This window comes from Danio aesculapii, chromosome 13 (assembly GCF_903798145.1).
Source record: "Danio aesculapii chromosome 13, fDanAes4.1, whole genome shotgun sequence".
Classification (NCBI taxonomy): domain Eukaryota; kingdom Metazoa; phylum Chordata; class Actinopteri; order Cypriniformes; family Danionidae; genus Danio; species Danio aesculapii.
Genome location: NC_079447.1, coordinates 39,101,551 through 39,125,858, shown reverse-complemented (window position 1 = coordinate 39,125,858; position 24,308 = coordinate 39,101,551). Strand labels below are relative to the sequence as shown.

The following is a 24,308-nucleotide window of genomic DNA, read 5'->3' as shown; positions in this document are numbered from 1 at the left end:
CAGATTAACAAATTTGTATTTACAGTGTAGTTGTGTTCCCAGTATTAGGGAAATCATTTTAAAAAAAGTGGATCATCATCATCGCCATTTCACCATTGTCTTAGGACAATTTTTGAAAACTTTTTTGATTCACTTCAAATGTTGAATACTGTTTAACAAAAGTTGCAAAAGTGAACAGAAGTGTGTAGCCCAAAATAAAAAGAGTATTGCAGTAAATGTCCCCCATTTGCATGTAGTCTGAGAGCAGGAAGAGGAATCATTTATTCAGGAGCCCGATAAGAGCAGACAGAAGCCACAGAGACTGCTGTCATCTTCTCCGATTCTGCCCAGCACTCTCCTTTAGAAGCCTGACAGCGTTATCTGAGGTTTATGTTAACATCGGCTCATTGGGATGGATTGGGTGCATTATTTGAGCACGCTCTGAGTGATTGTATATGCCTCAAACTTCACTGTGTGCTTTTTCTCCTCTAATCGTCCCTGTCATATTACATTCAAGCACCAGGCATGCGTTTGTCATCTCATTATATTAGCTGTGCACTCATGGCAACCTTGCAGTCTGGCTCATTATTCTGGATCTGCCCACACACTTGATCAAGCCTGCAGATCCATAACAACAGCGTATTAGCACTTCATTTCTGCTGTTGCCATTTACACAGCCGCGCACCTAAAGCACTTGTAAACATTACATGTACGACTATGGCTCCGGTTGATGTGTTTCAAGCACACCATAGGCTATTTTTAAATCATTTATAAAGGCTTCCTCTTTTTTAGTTTTATACCTGACTGACTTTAGTGCAATGTTGTTGTTCGAGTATGAAAAAAAAAAACATGGATATCATATGGAATATATATATATATATATATATATATATATATATATATATATATATATATATATATATATATATATATATATATATATGTATATATATATATATATATGTATATATATATATATATATATGTATATATATATATATAATATTCATACAATAAGGTGCAAGACGTATTTGCCGCGATTTGTTGCTATTTTTCAGTGCAATCCTAATTTTCACTTTTTGCGCTAAGCGTTGTTTGAATAGTAAGTCCGTTTGCTTCACTTTGTGGATTCATGGATGTTCCAGTCTAAAAAGGAGGTGTGTTAAGATGCATTGTTGACGTTGCTATTTTGAGGAACTAAAATAGATCGCTGCACTGACTAACTGAAAGCTGGTCTAAAGTCCATTGCAGAGCATGTTAGTTATGCGCCTATGCAGGTCCAAATGCTTAAACATTGCTTAATACACACAGGATGTACAACAAAAAAACAAACATCTTTACAAATGACAAATTAAAGGATTAAAATGTTACAAATATTATTATTTTCTACATAAGTATAAAAAACACTGCCTTCATGTCGGGGTGCTTTTTTTTTCAGCCTATTCATTACAATTTGCATGTGTATAATGTTGTTAATATTAGCAGTATTCATTATATTCAAGTTTATATTTGTCCATCTGTCAGCTTTTGGAGACATATGCATCATATAGGGCATAAGAATAGGAAGTGTGTTTGGATATAACATTTCGTTATTATTGTTCATTTATCCGTTTGCTGGAAATTAGAACTGAATTTAGAAATAGTTTTGAAACAAATCTTTGCAATGGCATTTCATTATCCATGAAAGTAAAGGAGTAAAGTAAAGAGGCTGAATGGAGGACGCTTATTCTTTATCCTTGCTGCAGATGGTCTATTTAACTGTTTTCTCGCTAGTGAAGCGTTCAGTTTTTACACTTACAAATTCCGCCATGTAAATAGTGAATGTGCCATGATATGTGCCATATATATATATATATATATATATATATATATATGTGTATATATACAGTATATGTATGTATGTATGTATATATGTGTATATGTATGTATGTATGTATATAAATATGTGTATATGTATGTATATATATGTGTATATGTATGTATATATGTATATGTTCATATATGTTTGTGTGAGAGTGTGTATGTATGTATATATTGCATATAAACATTTTCTATGTGTGTATTTGCATGTTACATGGAAGCGTGTATTCATACATAAACAGTACAGTAGACCATTATTTGTAGAATTACATTCAATATCGAGGAATTCTAAAAATGTACATGAAGGGTAGGGTATGTGAATGATGGATCCATTGTGTGTTTGTGTGTGTGTGTTTAAGGGTTAATGTTTTATTTTTTATTATTGTAATAAGTTACTGAGGCACTGTTCTTTTTTTTGTCACTCATTGCTATTTAAAGAAGCACATGACCAAAAAGGAATATTTATATCATGATGTAATAAAGCCCATAAGGTAATTCGAGCTGAAACTTCACAGACGTCTTCTTGGGGCAACTGAGACTTCTAAAATTTGCATAATGGGAGCATTTTAAAGCGCTGATTTGTTGTGTTGTGAATAGGGAAGCACCAAAAGCTGGACACAACAGTGCTAATTTGTTAAACCATGCAGAATGGACGGTGCCAAGCATGATGAGACCATCTAGAGGATGTTTGTTCATGATTTGCCCACTAGATTTTGTTGCTCAGGACAATCTGAACACCGCTGTGTGAACCAGTTTGCAGTGCCCGTTTCCCATTTGTGACCCATTTTCAGTCTCTGTTATGAAAGCCTGTGGGGGAACCGCTAATGACTTTAAATTGTCAAGGCTGCTGGATGTGGTTTCAACAAGTAAAGTGGTGTTGAATTTGCTGTACATTAACACTCAAAGTTTTGGGTTTAGTAAGATACGTTTTGCTGAAGGTAATGAATACTTTTATTCAGTAATAGTGCATTGAATTTAATTGAATTGCCAGTAAAACGTTGATAATGTTGGAAAAGATTTTAAACAAACATTTTATAAATAAACGTGTTTTTGACACAACTGCGTAATATAATAATACAATACAGTAGTTCCCACAGGTTTAAAATATGCTTGCGGTGGTAGCCGGATTGAAACACACCTTTCACCCACAGCACATGGTTACCTACATGCTCAAAAAAGTGATTTTTAACAATATTTTTATTTATTATACACTGTTTCTTTTCAATGGGTAATTTTTTTTTAAGACGCTTGAAATAAATCCACTATTTGTTTTACTTTTATTTTATCAAGGAGCCATGTGCACCTACTGACAGGTAAAATCTGCTGCTGACATGCTGTACATTATTGCCAAAGCATGTTAGTTATGTATAAAATATGTAATATATATCAACATCATCCAATTTAAAACCGCAAATGAGAAATAAATGACAGAAAGGCATTAAAACCTCTATGGAATAAAAATCTCAAAAAATATATAATATTTAAAATGATTAAACGTGTAGATTATTTAAATAAGGCAAACAAGTTAATTAAGCATTTCTAGCGGTGTACAAATATTTTTTACAGCCAGTTAAGATGTAACTTCATCCTCTCTGAGTAAATAGAAAAGTTTATCTGAGTCGTTTAGATCAATGGATTCTCAAACTTTAAAGCCAGTGACCCCCAATATAAGATCATTAAGAACTCGCGAACCCCACACCCCCCCCCCCCACTACCAAAGCATATACTAACAATAAAAATAACTTCTTTTAAGCTGTTCACAATATTTTAACTATATTTACTATACATTACAGGGCTCGAAATGAACATTTTTCCTTGGTAGCACTGGTGCTCCTTACTTTAAAAATGTAGGCGCACCAGCCAGAATTTAGTCGCACCCACCAATTATGAGCACCGTTACTACACGTTTTATAAACATATTTATTGCATTTGAAATCAACACTAATCAAAACTAACAAGCAAAAAATATATATGCATGCGTGAGGACAATGTCTCAACAAAATCCCGTTATCACAAGAAAATACATTTTTATAACATAATTGAGTGACCAAAAGATGCACAGACATGAATGAATCAGTTAACGAACTGCTGTGTTCTCACGGGTGGTGTCTGATATTGTCAGTGGTGTATAGAGTACTGAAAAATCGTACTTTAGTAAAAGTACAACTACTTGCCAAAAATGTAGTGCAAGTAGAGTAAAAGTTTCTGTTGTAACTATTAATCAAAGTATAAGTAAAAAGTAGACATTTCAAGAGTAGTGAGTATTACGCTGTATGCTGTAAAAGTTGATTTATTAGCATGTAATTTGTGGATGTGTGTGTAAACGTAACATTCTGTAGTGCATTTAGTTATTGCCCAGCAGGCACACAAGGTCATAAAGATGTTAATATTAGGTGTGATTTAGGTTGTGATGTCAGGTGACCAAAATTCAATGTCTAGCCAGCGTCAAAGAAGTTATTTTGATGTCCAATAACGACATCAATTGACATTGATATTTTGTTGATTTTAGGTTGTCTTAGTCCAAAATCCAGCATCGAGCCAACATCTTAAACCAGCGTCATATTGACGTCAAATACTGACATTTATTCGTCAGGTATGGCAGGTATGACATCTGATAGACATCATAGTGGTAATGTCCACACATCATTAGACGTTAATGTTGGTTGATTTTTAGGTTGGACGTCAGCCTAACGTTGAGTTCTGACGTCAACCCTATTTTCATTACCAAACAAAATGCAACGTCCCCACGACGTTGGGGTACAACTTTAATTTGACATCATGTTGACGTCTTGTGCCTGCTGGGTGTTTAAGGCATTTTTGGTCTTCATACAGTAAACATCTGTCATTTTTTCATTAGCGACATGCATCTAAACAGTCTTTGGGTCAATTCGTGTAAAGGTTTGCTGCAATAAATTTTACATACAGCTGCCACTTGCACCGCTGACAGCATTTGGCGATTAAATGAAGGATTAAACAGAATCTCTCGTGCTTAAAATGTGTAGATGTGGCAAACAGTTACTTACTTTACAGTGAAGGCTTTTAGTTACATTCATAGCGGACTTGAAGCCAATGGAAGTCTTTTATCCACTCTTCGAAAAGTGTAGATGGTGGATTAACATTCACCACATGATCAGTAATCAGATGTGCCATTTTTGTAGCTTTAGGAGGTTTCTAAAACTAAATCTGTCAGTGTTGTTTTCATTCTCATCTTCAGCGCTTTGTCATCTGAAGGCAGAAGGCGTTGACTGAGTGATGGACAGCTGAATTTAACCAATCCATTCACGTTTAGTTCTACAGCAGTGGGCCAATAAGAAGAGCGTGAAGGCGGGCAAGCGTTGTGGGCTTTGTTTACTGGAGCAAGTTGACATGACAACAGTTTTAAACTGTTCCTGAGCACTGCTTTTCAAGTGCAAGCATGCATTCTGCCTGAATGTGTCCTAAATACTTTATGAATTCATCCTGATATTTCTGACATTACCTACTTTTGTCTGATGGGGACTTATATGCTTAGTCAAAGTAGACGGTTCTGGTTTTCACATCTAGATGCATGCTGTATTGATAACTAGCGAGTTATGATGTTCCATTCACTTTTTGTAAATACTAATCAGTAATATCTTTTAAAAAATTCTGAAAATAATAGCTTTCACTTGTAATACTGAAAAATATATATTATAATCGCTTAAAATTACACAATTTTTAAATCACTCTCGCGATCCCTTGAAATTATTTGTGACCCCCAGTTTGAGAACCACTGGTTTAGAAGCTTTGTCTTGAGGCTGTCAGCTGCGAAGCCAAGCGAAAGTAAATCAGGCTTACAAATAAAAATGATGACGGATTAGAAAACGAAACTAAAAGCCGAATCCCAGACATTTTAGGAGATTTTTAGAAACCCAGGACGAACGCATTTTAAGTCCCAAAAAGGCATGTCTCTGTGAGTCTCTGCAGAGCACGTGAGATTGTATGTGAGATTGTTGACAGTTCTTGCTCACACAGAACGAGAAGTAGGAAACTTGTAGGATGAGAGATTTTCCACTAGTTAATGGATCATGGATGGAGATACAAAAAAAAGTGTAAAAAGATGATAATAGTAAAAAAAAAAGTCACTAAATATACTTTTAGTATATTTAGCAGCTGCTAATATACCTGGGCGGCCAACCCAAATAAAGTCTTTGTGTGGCAAGCACTGCAATACAAGAAATTGAGCAGAAAATCAGCAAATTAGAATGATGTCTGTAAAAATCCACAAGTTTGTTACAGTTTTAAATCAAAATATTATTTATATTATAATTAAAATTCAAAAAGGTGCTTCATTTGAAATCAAACAGCAACCTTTTTGTGCATTTAAAAACTACTTTTAAAAGCTTAACAGTATTATAGTGTATGTAGTACTGTTTATTCTGATTTAACATTGAAATGTGTTGGGCTATTAATAAATAAATAACATTATAAAACTCTATTAAAATATAAAATTGCAATAAAAAGACCTACATATTTTTGACATGGTGTTATGCATGACATATCCTGTCAAATGTGTGTTTTGGCAAAATTCTGGCAAATAATTGTAATTATATAATAAAATATAGCATAACATAACTTTAATGTAATGAAATATTATTATTGTTGTTGTTATTATTATTATTATTATTATTATTATTATTATTATTATTAAGGGACTAAGCCGAAATGAAAATGAATGAATTATTATTTTTTTTATTTAAATAATTACAATTATTTGCCAGAATTTTATCAAAACACAAATTTAACAGGATATGTCATGCATTACTCAAGCATGACTCTACTAAATCTCTACATTCATGTAGTTTATGTCCTTTCATTTATTTATTAATTACAATTTTTTGTACTTAGAATATATATATATCAAGCCTGATTTGTAATCAAATATTAGTGCATGTAGAAACGCTGCCTTTATATCTGTGGAAGTGTTCAGAGCAGCTGGAGAACGGGCTTCCTCTTGGGTGTAATTGGAGGGCTCTCGTTTCTCTCCAGTGGGCTCTGTGTTTGATCTAAACAACTGATAATGACTTGCTGTTTCTTATTTCTAGCCTTTTCACAAATGCAAATCCTTCATGCAAGGCAAATTATGTTATCACTGACTTAATAATAACAGAATAAAAAAGATATCTGCAAATATTCAATGTACCACACACTGTAAAAAATGCTGGGTTCCACGTAATTACTTCATGTTATCCCACCACAAATCAATTAATTTAAGTCATTTTTACAAATGTAAGAGGATTGAATATAAACCAGTTAAGTTGTCTCAAAATAAAACCCCTAAGAATTATATTGTTTCAACTCATTTTAGATAAGTAATGTAAACAACCAGCAAAAGTTACTTTTGAGTGCATGTACTGTAGAACCAGAATAATGGTGCTATCTGCAAGTGATTTATACTGCTTTACAATATAACCATATGGAACTGGTGAAATATTATTAAAAACTGCTCTATAGCCCCTGGTAAGATAACTTCTGATTTGCGACATTGCAATATTTTGTTTTTCTGCAATATATTTATAATTTCACCATGAATCGAATAGCTCTATTTGGATAGATTTCATTCATTTAGATAGATTGGGATGATCAAGTCTGTTTCTATCCAGTGCGTTTGCATAAATTATTATACATGACAAGCATATAAAAATACAACAGAGCAAAGATAAAAGTCAAATTAACCGTGCTTTATGGTTTTTTAGAGTCTAGCAGTATTCAGGTACTGAAATGTAATTAAAATAACACCGTAAACATTATAAAAATGATTTTAAAATAATAACATCTTTATCTTTTAATCTTTTATAAATCATTTAAATCCTGCGATGTATTGCAGATACACACATTGTGAAATCGATGCTCAAATAAAAATATTGTTCAGCCCTATGACAAAAAAAATTTGTTGCAGTGACATCAAAACATATTTAGATTATCTCCACTACACTCAAACTACTTATTTAAAATTAACTGAACCAACACAATTTTTGAGTGTTTTTTGAGACAACTTAATTGTTTTATATTTAAGCTACTTAAAATTGGTTAAAACTAATAATTTTACCTAATTGTCCTAATTTACCTGTTGTCCCAACACAAATTGATTATGAAGAGCAGCATATTTGACATTGTGCAATGATGTTTGCTGTTTTTCAAGCTACTTATTTTATTAATAAATGAGGGGAAACAACACAATTCTTGACTTTTTTTGGCAAAACTTAATTGTTTTACGTTCAAACTTACTTCCTTCATGTTGTCCCAACACAAATCGATTGTGTGGAATCCAACAGCATATTTTACAGTGGACACTAGAAAACAATAAAGTTTGCTGTTTGTTCAAGCTACATATTTATTAATAAATGAGGTAAAACAACACAATTCTTGACTTTTTGGGGGGGGGCACAGCTTAAATGTTTTACGTTCAATCCACTTAAAATTGGTAAATAAGTTAACTTAATTCCTTCATGTCGTCCTAACACAAATCGATTGTGTGCAATTCAACATATTTTATTCTAGTGTGCACTTAAAACAATGATGTTTGCTGTTTGTTCAAGCTACTTATTTATAAATAAATGAAGTGAAACAACACAATTCTTTACTTTTTTGGGGGCACAACTTAATTGTTTTACTTTCAATCCACTTAAAAATAGTAAAAACTAATAAGTTAACTTGATTCCTTCATGTTGTCCTAACACAAATCAATTTTGTGAAACCCAACATTTTAGACTGTGTATATATAATATGTGTTGCCTACAGCAGGTTTTCTGTGTTGAATGGTCCTGCTAGACGTCAAGCTAACACAAAAAGCATCATAAAAGCATCATAAAAGTGGTCCATTACATTTGTGGGTGTTTTTTTTTCTGAAGCCAAATGTTGTGTAACACTGACTGTAATGGGAGTTATTCGTTGAAAGCTCGCAAATCAAATATGGTCTTGTTAGAATGCACTTCTTCAGCAGCATCAAACATCATTACTTCTCAACCTTCACAGACGTCAAGTTTCCCTTTAAAATCAGCTTCGCGTCCACCTGTTCTCACAGTTTGAAGAGAGGGTTTTTATTTTCTTCAGATTTAATTGGTTTCTTCAATCTGTGAATAAAACATCAAATCATCTACCCATTAAAGACATGTTTAAATCTGTTTTTGATGAGAGAGCATTTTAAATGACCTGTTGTGCTTGTAAATAAGACATGTTACTGATTACTGTAGCAAGTCGTGTTACTGATAACTGTAGTGAGTAATGCGGAGGGTGTTTTAAGAGTCATATAATGTAGGCAAGGCCAGGTTGTCTTGTGTGAGCTTTGCCAGCCCTGATGTGTCACACAGAGAGATAAGAGACTAACACAGTTGAGTCTGCTGAGAGAGAGATAACATTTAACAGTTAACTTTCTGTCTCTCTGGAGAACTTTGACCTGACTTCTGCTTGTATTCTCATATAACATAGATGGTTCACTGTTAAGGCAATTATACCCAAGTATTTTTAGCCTTTTGAGTTTACTGCGGTTTTATATATGCTGTATATGATTATGCTGTACTTTCTTCCTGTTTTTTATTTTTTATTTTTACAATCTTGGCCTTAGCTTAAAGAATATTCAAATATATAAATAACTAGGCCTGTCACAATAATCAATATATTAACTTATTGCACAACACATGGACATGACCTCAATCATTTTTGGTGATGAAGTATATATCGCCTATACATATATACCAATTCTAGCCATGTTAGAGCTGATTGCGTAGCCATTCTATCTCTATTGCAGGTGTCAGTGTCAGTATGGTTAAAAAACCACTGTATACTATGAATTACTACAGTATTTTCATGGGTGCCTGACGAATGAAAATTGATCTTACTTTTTCTAGTTCTTTTTACCTTGCACTTTTTTGTTAACAATTATTATTATTATTATTATTATTATTATTATTATTATTATTATTATTATTATTTATTTGTAAATCACTCCTTTTAACCGGATCTTCTGAGTAAACCGGTTGAACAAGTTCATGAAATTTAACTGAATCATTTGAAAAGATTTACATTTCCACCAAGCTCTTATCGACAAAGACCTAATTTCTAACATGCCTGATACCCTCCTCTGACTCCAAATAAACACATTTCCAGAGTTATTCAGTTATTAGAACAGTATACTGAGATCGGATTTGAGAAAGGGTGAACTCCTAATAATGCATGTGTGATTCAGTGAACCGAACACAAACAGTACATGACAGCCTGTTGTGACTGAACTAAATTTGAACAACTGCAGCACGGGTAAACCGAGGGCTCAAATAAGAGGATCTGGCAAAACATAAGTTTATTTCACAACAGAAAGTCTGAATGGAAATTAATTAAGTTAATCATGCTTCAGTTGGGTTGCAAAATGTAATTGTAAGAAACATTGCAGATCACAATGATGTTTTAACCTACTGAAATCATGATTGCTGACTACATATTTTTGGTATGTTGAGTCCTAACATGGGAGGATTGTCACAAAAGAACCGGATCACGGAAAAGGTCTGAACTTTCCATCACTAATCTAATCCCAGAAGCAGCCTTGCACACATATTAAATGGTACTTAGGCTATCTTTTGGGCTGTTGGATTTGAGTGTGTGGATGGGTAGATGGTAGTGTTTGTGTCCTCTGAATACAGATTTCAAAAATATATCTTTGGTTGAGTTATTATACAATATTCTGATGAGTTTGTATATTGCACCTTACAAATATTCTAATTTATTAATAAAACAAACTAATACTGAAACTAATAAAAAACGAAACTAAAACTGAGCAATTTCAAAATATAGAAACTGCTAAAAACTAGTAAATCTACCTCTAAAAACGAATTAAAACTAACTGAATTTGAAAACAAAAAGTCAAAGCAAAGTAAAAATTATAACTAATTAAAAATCCAAAACTATAAAAACCTTGCTTCCAGCCGAAGATGGTTGTGGAATGAAGACTGTGGTTATTTATAGTGACTTGGGAACCATCTGATTGGAGGATTGTGTATTAGCTAATGCGGGACCAGCTGTGGTCAATCATAAGTGCGTGATCCTCTCGAAATTAGTTTAAAATAACTTAAAATCACAATAATATTGTTTATCACAATACATTTTGATGTTATAAGTCATAACATAAAAAATAGGTATCATGACAGGCCTATAAGTAACTATGAATAAATTAAAAACAGATCTGCGCTAATAGCATTGTGGGCAGTGCGTTGGCATGTTTAATTCAGTGTTCGTTAAAATCAAAATGAAACTGATGTTGACTATTATGGTTTTAGTAATGAGAAAAACTCTAAATAAGCATTGCAACAAATTCAGTAGATACTTTTATTCTACATCACCAGCTAATCCTGTGTTTTGACTCATTTTGACCTATGGACTTTGAGTGAAAATGAGCATCATCCCTTCGTGTGAAACGAAAGATGACTATGGATGAACTGTTTTGATGTGTAGCATGGCTGAAACACTAGTCAATAACAAAACGGCAGGGATTTGGCATCGGGTCCCCTCCGCGGCATTTCCATGGTAACAGAGACAGGAGTAAAAAAGCACAGGAATGATTAAAGATGAAAAGTATGTCCTTCTGCTGCCGCACATGAGTTCAGAGGGAAAACAATGAGCTCTCACACTCTCACCCACTCGCTAATCATGCCACATTGTGCCAAAGGGCTCTTTGTTGCACAGCTTTGCTCTGCCACGCACTGATATTAGTACCATTTCTGCCTCCTAATTCACACTGGACTGAAAATGCTAAACTAGCGTGTGATGGTTCTCTTTTTTGTTGTTGTTCTGAATGTTGTGCTGTTGTTTTTGAGGTTGTTTTATGCAAGGCTATAGGCATTTACAGAAGTTAAGGGAATTAAGCTTTCAAGTACACAGCTGGGTCATATTTGGTTATATATAAAAAAAATCTATAATATTATGTATGAAGAAAATTACAAGGGTTTTTTTTTTTAAAGATATTTTAAGGGCAAGTTTTTCTTTTTAAATTTAAAATGTAAAGTGCTTAATCGGCAACAAGAATGCTTAACCCTTTCATGCGCACAATCACCCCTTGGCTGGTGCCTGAAGTGTACGATCACACCAGTGTGATTCGAACATTCAGAGCGCACCTCATCAACTGCTAAAATTCAAATCTGATGGCACACGTTGAGGCACAGAAAGAGGTGTGCAGCTTTAGGTTTGAGAAATTCAAATACACATAACTACAAACAAAACATACCATTTAAGGTTTTTAAAATGCATGCGGATGTCTGCAAAGAGGGCTGAACGATGTGTTTGTTTTAAGTAAGATACACACTGTTTATGTTAGTGGAATTTTTCTCTATTCCTTTCCCAGATAAAAAGTTGCTTATCTTCATGTATTTTGAAAGAAAATTATGAATAAACATAACGTAAATCCAGCAACTTGAATCCTTCGGTCGTTGCTAGAAAGGATAAAGCTGCGATTGGAAGTTAACGAGAATTATTTACATTAATTATTAAATTACGCATTAATTGTATTTTATTAGTGTCTACCCATACCTCAACACTAAACCCAACCCTTCGGGCAATGTAAAAATATTATTTATTGTTGTACACTGTCGCAAAAAAATGACATGAGTATCCTCTGCTGTATTCCATCTACACCATACCCTCCCCCTGCAGTGGAGACTGGTGGCGCCCATTGCTAGTCATATAACAAATAATATGAATATTATTATGCTGTTTAAAAGACAAAATATATGTTTGATCACATATTTGAGAATCGGAGTATCTTTTTTTTTCTTTCTTTCTCTCTTTAAATATTTCCCAAATGATGTTTAACAGAGCAAGGAAATTTCACATTATGTCTGATAATATTTTTTTCTTCTGGAGAAAGTCTTATTTGTTTAATTTCGGCTAGTTTTTATAAAAAAAAAAAAAATTAAGGTTAAAATTATTAGCCCCTTTAAGCTACATATTATATATATATATATATATATATATATATATATATATATATATATATATATATATATATATATATATATATATATATATATAGTCTACAGAACAAATCATTATTATACAATAACTTGCCAAATTACCCTAACTTGCCTAGTTAACCTAATTAACTTAGTTAAGCCTTTAAATGTCACTTTAAGCTCTATAGAATTGTCTTGAAAAATATCTAGTAAAATATTATTTACTGTCATTATAGCAAAGATAAAATAAATCAGTTATTAGTAATGAGTTATTAAAACTATCATGTTTAGAAATGAGTTGAAAAAAAAAATCTCTCCGTTAAACAGAAATTGGGGGAAAAAATAAACAGGGGGGCTAATAATTCTGTCTTCAACTGTATGATTCATGATATCATTGGGCCTGGTGGGTCATGTGATAAACTTGACGCGTCCCCATGGAAACTTTAGAACACAATAGATTCCACACAATGGGTCACCTGGAGTATTTAAAACTCGCGTGAAAGGGTTAAAATTCATCAAACTATGAAAGTAAATTGTTAAATTGTTTCCAAATCTGTCAAATAAATGCTGTTTTGTATCTTAGAACAAATATTAAGCAACCATTTTCAACATTGAGAGCAATAAGTAGAAGTAATAATTTTTTACTAATAAAAAACATATATTTGAGCAAATCAGACAATTGCATTTCTGAAATATCTTGTGACACTGAAATAATAGGCTGCTGACAATTCAGTCTTTCTTTGTGTCTTATTTTATGCAGATTCAGTTTAGATTAAATTAAAGTACAACAAGAGTCTCTATTTTTAAGTTCTATTTTTACCTGACACCATGAGGCAAGAAAATATTAAACATATCTGAAAATAGTAACAAATGAATGAACATCATTGATTTGTAAAAGACATAAGTAATTGCTTTGAATTTTTTCAGTTGCTGTTATATTTTTAAATGGTTCCTAATATGTGTACTTTAATATAATCAATTTAATATGCCATTCTGGTATCTAGAAAGAATAAATGGGGATATAAAAGTAGTCAGTACATCTCAAGAACAGCAAGAATATGTGGAATGAATTGATTACCTATGCATAACTCGCTCTGAAAAACAAATAACTTACTATCGATTAACAAACCTGTTTAGAAACTACATTATAATTTGTTAACCAAACAAGTGTCACATATTGGTGAAATATAAGCTGTTTAATCTGTCGGTCATCAATTAAAAGTCTTTCGTTTGATTTACATTCATGGCAGGCATATCAGTGAACGAATGAATTTGTCAAAGACAAAAAGCTACATTAATATAACAGCTCTTTTACATTAATATAAATAATATACAGCAGGAAAAAAGACATCTCTTCTCGGTGCTTAAGGGTGGAATTAACCGGCTGAGTAAAAATAAGGCCATTAATTAACACAGCCGTGTCCTTGAATCACAATAATTGTGTTGCTCTTTCTATGTAGATATTTCATCCGTATAAAGGCAGTTATTAAAACACTTCAGTGGTCAATTTCAGGAAACATGTACTTTAAGTTTCAAGGGAATCACTGTAAATGTTATGTTGTTCTCAGACTTTCTCTTTTCTCTCTTCCACAGAATGAGAAGCCGCTTGGTCATTCAGCAAGCCGGTCCAGCAACATTTCAAAGGTATGAAAATCCATTTCCTGTTCCTCGTCCACCGAGACGTGAGCATTGCGGGAGGTCTAAACCTGCTGTCTGCAAACACTTTCCTTTTTCTCTGACTTTATTCTGTCTGAGGAACGCACTTCAGACAGAAATATATTTATCTGCTCGATGCAAAGGAGATTGGAAGGACATTTTCTGTGACCTAGTAGCAAATAAAAAAGCCCAGTAGACAATAAAATATAAATAAATAAGCCCAATAGCTTGTTTTATGCTTGTGTAGACCCTTTCGCTGAGGTTCTTTTATTTTTCAGGTCAAGGTAGTGTTTTGTTGGCTATTATTTCTCCTATCCACATTTAAAAGCACATGTTTATCTGTCTGATAAATAATGAAAACTATTTACCGTGGGTTTAAATCATATTCTATGTGACTGTGGAGACTAGATCTGAATGGCTGTTCTCATTGTCACCATATACTTTATGCTTGATTTAAGTTTTTGGTCCCAGCCTTAACTACTTTGTACTTCCATCAAAATATAAATACAATGTACCTAATGTGTTTATAATGTATTGCAGAACACGTGTGGTGCTCTGGAGGTGGGATGCGGGTTGGGATAGGGACAAGTTTGGTGGTTGGGGTTGGTTTATGTGTAGGTTAAGGTTTAAGGGGTGGTCAACATTATAATTTATTAGGGACTGAGCACCTACAGTAGGCCCTATTGGAATTGCTTCGTTTCTTGGCATCAGATCAACACCAAAATTGGATATTGTCATCTAAAGGCCTCAGCGATGTTAAATTGCGAAGATCTAGAGTTTTCATCGAAGAACGTGTCTGTGGCGGCCTCACAAACTGATGTTTTGCCACAAAATAGGAAGTTGTTATAATTCAGGCATGCATTGTCTGAATCCTGCCACGAGTCCTGACCTTAACACGTTTACATACTAATATCCAGATACAGTTATAGCACCTCCTGCTGGCAAGAGGACATGACATGTTTTACAGTGTAACAAACCTCTTCTACAAATTTTATCAATCAGCACCAAATTTGGGAAGTGTAATTGAAAAGCTCTCGCGATGATATATTGTAAAAAAATCTAAAGTTTTCGTCAAAAGGCGTGTCCGTGGCAGCCTGACAAACCTCAGTGTTTTGCCATGGAAAAGCAAGCTGTTATAACTCAGGCTTACTATGTCCAACCCAAATTCCACACCATTGATTATAGTACTATTCTGAAGACATCTACATGTGAAATATTCATTCACAGTCATAGTGGCACCAGCTGACAGAAGTGTGAACGACACAAATAGCCAACATTGTCAGTTTTTTTTATACAGTTGAAGTCAGAATTATTCGCCCAATTTTTTTTTTTCCCAATTTGAGTTTATTGGAGAGAAGATTTTTTCAGCACATTTCTAAACATAATAGTTTTATTACCTCATCTGTAATAACTGATTTATTTTATCTTTGCCATGATGACAGTAAATAATATTTTACTGGATATTTTTCAAGACACTTCTATACAGCTTAAAGTGACAATTAAGGGCTTAATTAGGTTAACTAGGCAGGTTAGGGTAATTAGACAAGTTATTGTATAATGAAGGTTTGTTCTGTAGACTATGGAAAAAAATATAGCTTAAATGGGCTAATAATTTTGACCTTAAAATGGCGTTTAAAAAATTAAAAGCTGCTTTTATTCTAGCCGAAATAAAACAAAAAAAGTCTTTCTACAGAAGAAAAAATATTATCAGACAAACTTAAAATTTCTTTCCTCTGTTAAACATCATTTGGGAAATATTTAAGTAAGAAAAAAAAATTCAAAAGGGGCTAATAATTCGGACTTCAACTGTACATTGTAAATAATTATTTATTATAACATATTAGTTAAGGCCACTTAATATAAAGTGGGACCGAGTTTAAGCATTATAGTTGCTGCTACAAACTTCTCCTTTGAGCTGATCATTTTATTTAAAGGTGTAGTTAATCCAAAAAATGAAAAGATGATAATTAAAAATAACTATTTAGTCTTTAAGTGGCTCAACCTTTATGAGTTCCTTTTTTATTGAATGATATTTTGAAGAATGTTACAAACCAGTAAAAATGTATACCCATAGTAAAAAAAAAAAACAAATGTTCTCCTATTTATCTCAAATTTAAACTTCTCGTGTGAAAAAAAATTACCTTGGAATGTGTTTTACGCAATGAGTGTAAAAAAATATGGACGATGCAACATCGCCTTTTCCCATTGAACGCATTGAAGGCAAAATGCCCCGTAACGGGCACAAACTGTTATGGGAAGCAGACGGACAAAGGAGGTGAGTGAATTATCAACGATGTTTATTTAACAACAAATGAGCACACAAGGAGAACGGAGGAGAAGTGAGTGGAGTTAGGTTGGTCTGACGATCCGTTGTGGCAGGTTGGATGACTGATACTGAGGAGAACCGAATGCACACACCAGAGGGCTTGCGGGGAAGACAGACTGACGATAAACACAAGGCAGACAGGATACCGGGAACACTGGACGAACTAGGAGAGACAGAGAGCAGATAAGTACAATACACTGAGATCTAGGGTTAGTGATTACCAGGAGGTGTTCACTCAGAGTCCGCTTCGTAGGAACGAGACCGGACACTGAGTGAAGTGAGGTGTGTGCTTATATAGTGACTAAGTGATTGGGTGCAGCTGTGTGTGGTTAATACTCAGGTGATGGTGATCTTTGCGTGATGCTGGTGGAAGAGCCTGGCCAATCCGTGACATTACCCCCCTCCCCAGGGCCCGCTCCTGAGGGCCTATACCTCCGACGCCGTGGTGGTCTACCACGTCCACGAGGTGCTGGAAACTCTGGGTGATTGGAGTGGAACTCCTCCATAAGTGCGGGATCTAATATATCTGATCTGGGGACCCAAGATCTTTCCTCCGGACCGTATCCCTCCCAGTCGACTAGATATTCCAGATGACCACCACGACGTCGGGACCGTAGAATGTCCTTGACTTTGTAGATGGATCCGACTTCCGACATCAGTGGGGGAGGAGGTTCCTCTTCATGGCCAGGCTCTGTGGAGGGAATCAGAGGGTCGTGAAAGGGTTTGAGGAGTGACACGTGGAATGTGGGGTGGATCCTATATTGTGGTGGTAACTGTAACTTAAACGTGACTGGGTTGACCTGCTCCAGGATGGTGAAGGGACCAACAAATCTGGGACTAAGTTTTCGGGAGGGCAGTCGCAAGCGGATGTCTCTGGTGGAGAGCCAAACTTTCTGCCCCGGCGCATAGCTGGGACCTGGAATCCTCCTCTTGTCGGAGACCTCCTTGGCTCTGCGAACTGCCCTCTGGAGATGGTGATGAGCATCGTCCCAGACCCTCTCGCTCTCCCGGAACCAGTAATCCACTGCGGGGACATCAGAAGGTTCGCCATCCCAGGGAAAGAGTGGAGGTTGGAATCCCAGAATACACTGGAATGGCGTAAGTCCGGTGGTAGGTTGCCGCAGGGAATTCTGGGCGTATTCCGCCCAGCCCAGAAACTGGCTCCAGGAGTTTTGATGACCGTGACAGAATGTTCTGAGGAACCGCCCCACTTCTTGGATCTTCCTCTCAGTCTGGCCGTTGGTCTGTGGATGATAGCCAGACGAGAGGCTGACGGTCACACCTAGGAGTCTGAAGAAGGCTTTCCATAGTCTGGAGATGAACTGGGGTCCTCGGTCCGAGACTATATCCTCAGGTAACCCAAAGCATCGGAAGACATGGTTGAATAGAGTTTCGGCGGTTTCTAGGGCTGTGGGCAGACCCTTCAAGGGAATCAGACGGCAGAATTTGGAAAATCGATCGACAATGACTAAAATGCAGGTATTACCTTCAGATGATGGAAGATCTGTCATGAAGTCAACTCCTAGGTGTGACCAGGGGCGGTTCGGGATGGGCAAGGGATGGAGTTTACCTGCAGGTAGATGGCGAGGACTCTTCGACATAGCGCACTCTCTACAGCCTTAAACGTATCTCCTCACATCCCTCGCCATGTGCGGCCACCAAAAGCGTTGGGATAGCAGCGAGAGGGTGTTGTTGGCCCCGGGATGCCCTGTGCCCAAAGATGTATGGGTGGAATGAATCAGATCTACCCGTTGGTTTTCAGGAATGAAACGACGATTGGGGGGACAGCCCGGCGGAGTCCTGGATTCGGGAGTGGCGACGACTGTAGGAGCGGACCAGGTGATGGGACAGACCGTGATCTGTTCTGGAAGGATTCTGGCTGGGGTCTCCATGATTTCTGGCTGATCATAAATTCGGGACAGTGCGTCCGCTCGGATGTTCTTTGACCCAGGTCGGTAAGATATTGAGAATTGGAATCGGGAGAAGAACAGGGACCATCGGGCCTGACGAGGACAGAGTCTTTTGGCTTCTTTGAGGTACTGGAGATTTTTATGGTCTGTAATCACCTGGAAAGGATGTTTGGCTCCCTCCAGCCAGTGTCGCCATTCTTCCAGGGCAAGCTTTATAGCCAATAGCTCCCGATTTCCGATGTCATAGTTTCTCTCCGCCGGGCTGAGCTTCCTGGAGAAATAGGCGCATGGATGGAGTAATGCTGGTGTACCATGATGTTGTGATAGGATGGCTCCCACTCCAGTTGTCGAGGCATCTACCTCGACCACGAACGGGATTTCAGGATCTGGGTGAGTCAGGAGTGGAGCTTGAGTGAAGGCTTGTTTGAGGGCTTGGAAGGCTGCGTCGGCTTCGGGAGGCCAGGAGAGTTTCTTGGGTTGGTTTTTGAGTAGGTTGGTAAGCGGAGCGGTAATGAGACTGTAGTTGTGGATGAAACGTCTATAGAAATTGGCAAACCCTAGAAATCGTTGGAGTTCTTTAATAGTTGTTGGTTTTGGCCAGGAGACAACGGCAGTGACCTTCCCCTCGTCCATGCGAACCCCTTCATGATCAATGATGTACCCCAAGAACTGAACAGACGGTAGGTGGAAGGAGCATTTTTCAGCCTTGAGGTACAATTGATGGTCTCTGAGGGTTTGTAGGACCTCCGCAACGTGGTGGCGGTGTTCGGCCTCACTCCGGGAGTAAATCAGGATGTCATCAATGTAGACTATGACGGAGATATGGAGGAACTCCCGGAGGACTTCGTGAATGAAGTTCTGGAATACGGAGGGGGCGTTGACCAGACCATAGGGCATGACCAGGTATCGTAGTGCCCTGTAGGGGTCACAAACGCCGTCTTCCACTCGTCCCCCTCACGTATTCTAACCAGATTGTATGCGCTGCGGAGGTCCAACTTCGTGAATACCTTGGCTGATCGGAGTTGTTCCAGGGCCGCAGGGACGAGAGGAAGGGGATACCGGAACTTTATTGTTCCTTGATTCAGAACTCGATAGTCGATGCAAGGACGCAGCCCTCCATCCTTCTTGGCCACAAAGAAAAAGCTTGAGGCAGCGGGTGACGTGGACTGGCGGATATACCCCTGACTCAGTGCTTCCTGAATATACTCCTCCATGGCCTTAGTTTCCGGAAGGGACAACGGGTAGATCCTACCTTTGGGCATAGGAGCGTCTGGCAGCAGGTCTATGGCGCAGTCCCATGGCCGATGTGGAGGTAGCTGGGAAGCTCTCTTGGGGCAAAAAACGTCTTCATATGCGGAGTATATCTTCGGGATTTGAATGGATCGTTTATCTACTGGACTTTCAACTGACGTGACATAGATAGTAAGGGGTTTCTGAAGTTGAACAGGTAGGTCGGGAAAACATCTGGTTTTGCAGTCTTCACCCCATTTTCTTATCTCTCCTGTGCCCCAAGAGAGGATGGGATCATGCTTCACCAGCCACGGGCGCCCTAGAATGATGTCCATAGATGCACCCTCCAGAACCAGAAATTGGATCTCCTCCTTGTGGAGCAATCCCACTTGGAGATTGATAGGTTCACATTTGCGATGGATACGTGCCTGGGAATGGATTGCGTTGGTTATGGGTTGGATCTGGTAGACGTGCGTCGAGGCTTCGGTGTTAAGTTGGAGCCGGCGACAGAGGGCGAACGAGATGAAATTTCCAGCTGACCCGGAGTCGATGAGGGCCGTGACTGAAACAGATACAGAAGGGGTAGTTAACTGGACATTGGTGGTGAGAGGATGCATTTTTTCAATGGGAGAACTGAATACACTCACCAAGGGACGTGCTGGACGAATGGGACAGTCCAGCCTGACATGTCCGTCGGCACCACAGTACATACATAAACCCCGGGTCAGCCTCCTCTGTCGCTCAGTGATGGTGAGTCTACCAGATTCCACGATCATTGGTTCTGGTTCTGGAGGGACTGCTGGCTCTGGCGAACGGAGGAGTGCTTGGGGTGCAGATGGAAGATCGTGCTGGTAGACCCTCAGACGATCTGAACAGCGGAGGGATTGTTGGATGAATTTCTCCAACCCCATGGTATCGTCGAGGGCTGCTAGCTGTAGTCGGAGGCTGGGCTCCAGTCCGAGCCGGTAGGTGGTGAGGAGAGATCGCTCATTCCATCCGCTAGCAGCAGCCAGAGTACGGAACCGGAGCGCATAATCCTGAGTGGACATGGCTCCCTGTTTGAGATGGTATAACTGTTCTCCAGCTGCTACTTCTGCATCTGCGCGACCGAAAACCTCCTTAAAGTACTTGACGAATGCTTGAATGGAGCTGGTTACCGGCCCAGACTGTTGCCAGATGGTTTCTGCCCACCGAAGAGCCGATCCAGAGAGAAGGGAGATGATGAAAGCGATTTTGGACCGATCTGTGGGATATAACTCCGGTTGCATGGTGAATATTAGAGAACATTGTAACAGAAAACCATTGCACTCCTCCGCCCCGCCAGAGTAGGGCGCTGGTCGAGCCATGGGACTGGATGAGTGGGTGGACGGTGAAGAAGTGCTCGGTGCTGGTGGTGCTTCGGGAAGTGGAGCAGATGGTGACAAGACTCTCTTCAGCGAGTCCACCAACTCCTGAATGGGATCGTGAGTGATCATGCTGTTGATTTGTAGTAGGTCCGGTCTTCTGTTATGGGAAGCAGACGGACAAAGGAGGTGAGTGAATTATCAACGATGTTTATTTAACAACAAATGAGCACACAAGGAGAACGGAGGAGAAGTGAGTGGAGTTAGGTTGGTCTGACGATCCGTTGTGGCAGGTTGGATGACTGATACTGAGGAGAACCGAATGCACACACCAGAGGGCTTGCGGGGAAGACAGACTGACGATAAACACAAGGCAGACAGGATACCGGGAACACTGGACGAACTAGGAGAGACAGAGAGCAGATAAGTACAATACACTGAGATCTAGGGTTAGTGATTACCAGGAGGTGTTCACTCAGAGTCCGCTTCGTAGGAACGAGACCGGACACTGAGTGAAGTGAGGTGTGTGCTTATATAGTGACTAAGTGATTGGGTGCAGCTGTGTGTGGTTAATACTCAGGTGATGGTGATCTTTGCGTGATGCTGGTGGAAGAGCCTGGCCAATCCGTGACACAAACTGTTGTAAAAGACTGCTGAAATTAGAGCCTGGGCATGCGCAGAAGGGACAACCTGATGGAACCACAGAGTCAAGTTTCCAACCAAACGCTTTTACGTCAAATCAACCACGCCCCCCAAACTTCTCATTTGACCACCTATATCTGCACTATAACAAAGGCTTGCTAATATGAGTACAAGCACTTACATTTAAAAACACATAATAATACACAATTTATTTAAAAAAAACTGTGTGATGTAAGCTGTTAATTTATTAAACACAATATATGTTGAACTGAAAAAGAAACGATCTTTCATACACTCTAGCCTAAGTTAGACTCTATGGTGAGCACAACATTTTTTTTCTCTTATAACAGGGTTGTTAGTATTTGTTATCTTCATAGGGGTAGAAATAACACTTGTAAAATATAAACAATAACATATGAACAACACATCCATTTTTAAAAATGTTTTTATTTTTATTAGTAATCAACAGGACCCAAAATATACACACCATGGACAGCTATTCACCTTGCAGGAAAAATTGTGTGTTTAAAAGATAAATACAGCAAGATTTCTAAATATCAACAGGATATTTACACATCCCATCCCTGCACTATATAAAATAATCCTTGTTAATTTGTACAATAAACTTAGCAGTATTAATACATCTACTGATTTCTATCAGCTGCTGAACATCGCTTCTATATTGTTTATAATTTTTTTGCCTCCATTTTATTTGGTTTATTCGATGCCTTAATATCTGGCAAAGAGGAATTTACATTAATGTTTATTAGGAGTTTTCAAATAAAAAGCCAATGGTAAATGATCTATCTAAATAATATAGAACATTTACAGCTCTATTTGTTATACAAGATTCGATTTCTAGAACATTAATATTTTATAACAGCAAATTCAGTAGATTAACTCGACATCATGTCGAAACTCAAAATGTCAGACACGTCCTTTAAATCAAGTTCAAATACAGGAAATCAATGTGGATTTTGGCTAAAATTATTTGTGTTCCTAATTATTATTTCAGACCCATAAAGAGAATTACTGCTAGATAGCGATCATCTGTATTTTCCCCGTCATGACTAGACGTGTATCAGCAAACTAACAAAGCCTAATAAAACCCTGAACTTACTGAATAAACAGTGATCCACCACATCCTGTAGAACAGAAAGTATAGTTTACTGCTGAACAAATCATTTTATCATAGTAAAATAACACAGAAATGGAATAATAACACTACAATCTCCTCCTGAAGCTCCGACGGTCTGTTTAGAGAAACTGTCAACCACAACTGTCAATCATGATGACACGCCCCATTTTTATAGCAATAAATTACTGGCAAAAAACATATTCTTTACAAAAATGAAGATCTAAACCTATATCAGCTTGATAACCAGTGCCTCTATTGACCAAAACCATCTTTCAGGAAATTTTATTGCAAGTGTAATTATTATAACAAGTAATTATAATTACAAGTCTCGTTCATTTACTCAGAGGAGGCGGGCTTTATGACTTTTGCTGCAGCCAGCCCCCAGGGGGCGATCTAATGGCCTGGGCCTTAACTCAAAAGCAGGCGTATGGCACACTTGGTTTTACGTTCTTGCATTGTGTGAAGAAATGTATTCAGACACCATATAAAAAAGTGAAGTACGTGCTTATGCACTGTGTTTGACTAGAGCCACCCAATATATTGTTTTAGCGTTGATATTTCACAGTGTGCACATCTATAATGTCTAGTCATTGCTATGGTTGACCGGGCTCTACAGTTGTGGTTTGCAGAGTCAGGGCAAAGTTTAATCATAATAGAGAGCAAGTTTATCATTTGCATGTGTTTTTAAGGCTTGTGACAGGGCAAGCATTTCAAAGAAGATTGTAGCTTTAACAAAGATTAATTATATTTATTTATTTATACGATGAAGATTACTGTGTTTTTACATTTGATAATTTAATTTATTTACCAGAAAACCCCCTAGAAAACCGTAAAGCACTGTTTTAATGCACTAATTTAAAGTTTAAAGCACTGATTTAATTTGTATCTTTGCTCTATTGTATTTATCTGCTTTGTGATTTTTTTTTTTTATTTATTTATTTATTTATTTTTTTATGCAGATAATATGAAATATAAATGTAAAAAAAAACTTCCCAGTTAATCTATAATTATAAACTATTTCCAAATAGAGCTATTCAATTCATCTGCAGTAATTGTATTCATATCATAATATATAGATATCGTTCAAAGAAAGCAGACACGTGCGATCTCACCCTATTCAAATAAACCCTACCCCGCATTCCTATTGATTTGACTATTTAAAGACACCAAGCTCAATATTAGAGAGAGTTCATGCTGGGATCATGTCTGTCAGCCACTTTCATTCTAACATGGATCTCTTCCTCTTAGTGGAGATTTGCTGCACTTCTGCGT

General features: G+C 37.2%; 1 protein-coding gene across 2 annotated transcripts in view; it reads left to right on the top strand.

Annotated features, from left to right (window-relative positions):
• marchf8 (membrane-associated ring finger (C3HC4) 8) overlaps positions 1-24,308 on the top strand; it is a 223,674-nt gene that overhangs the window by 130,464 nt on the left and 68,902 nt on the right. For both annotated transcript variants that reach the window (XM_056470851.1, XM_056470852.1), the window contains exon 2: positions 14,385-14,435. In XM_056470851.1, coding sequence (XP_056326826.1) covers positions 14,385-14,435 — 51 coding nt within the window. The remainder of the gene's footprint in view (positions 1-14,384; positions 14,436-24,308) is intronic.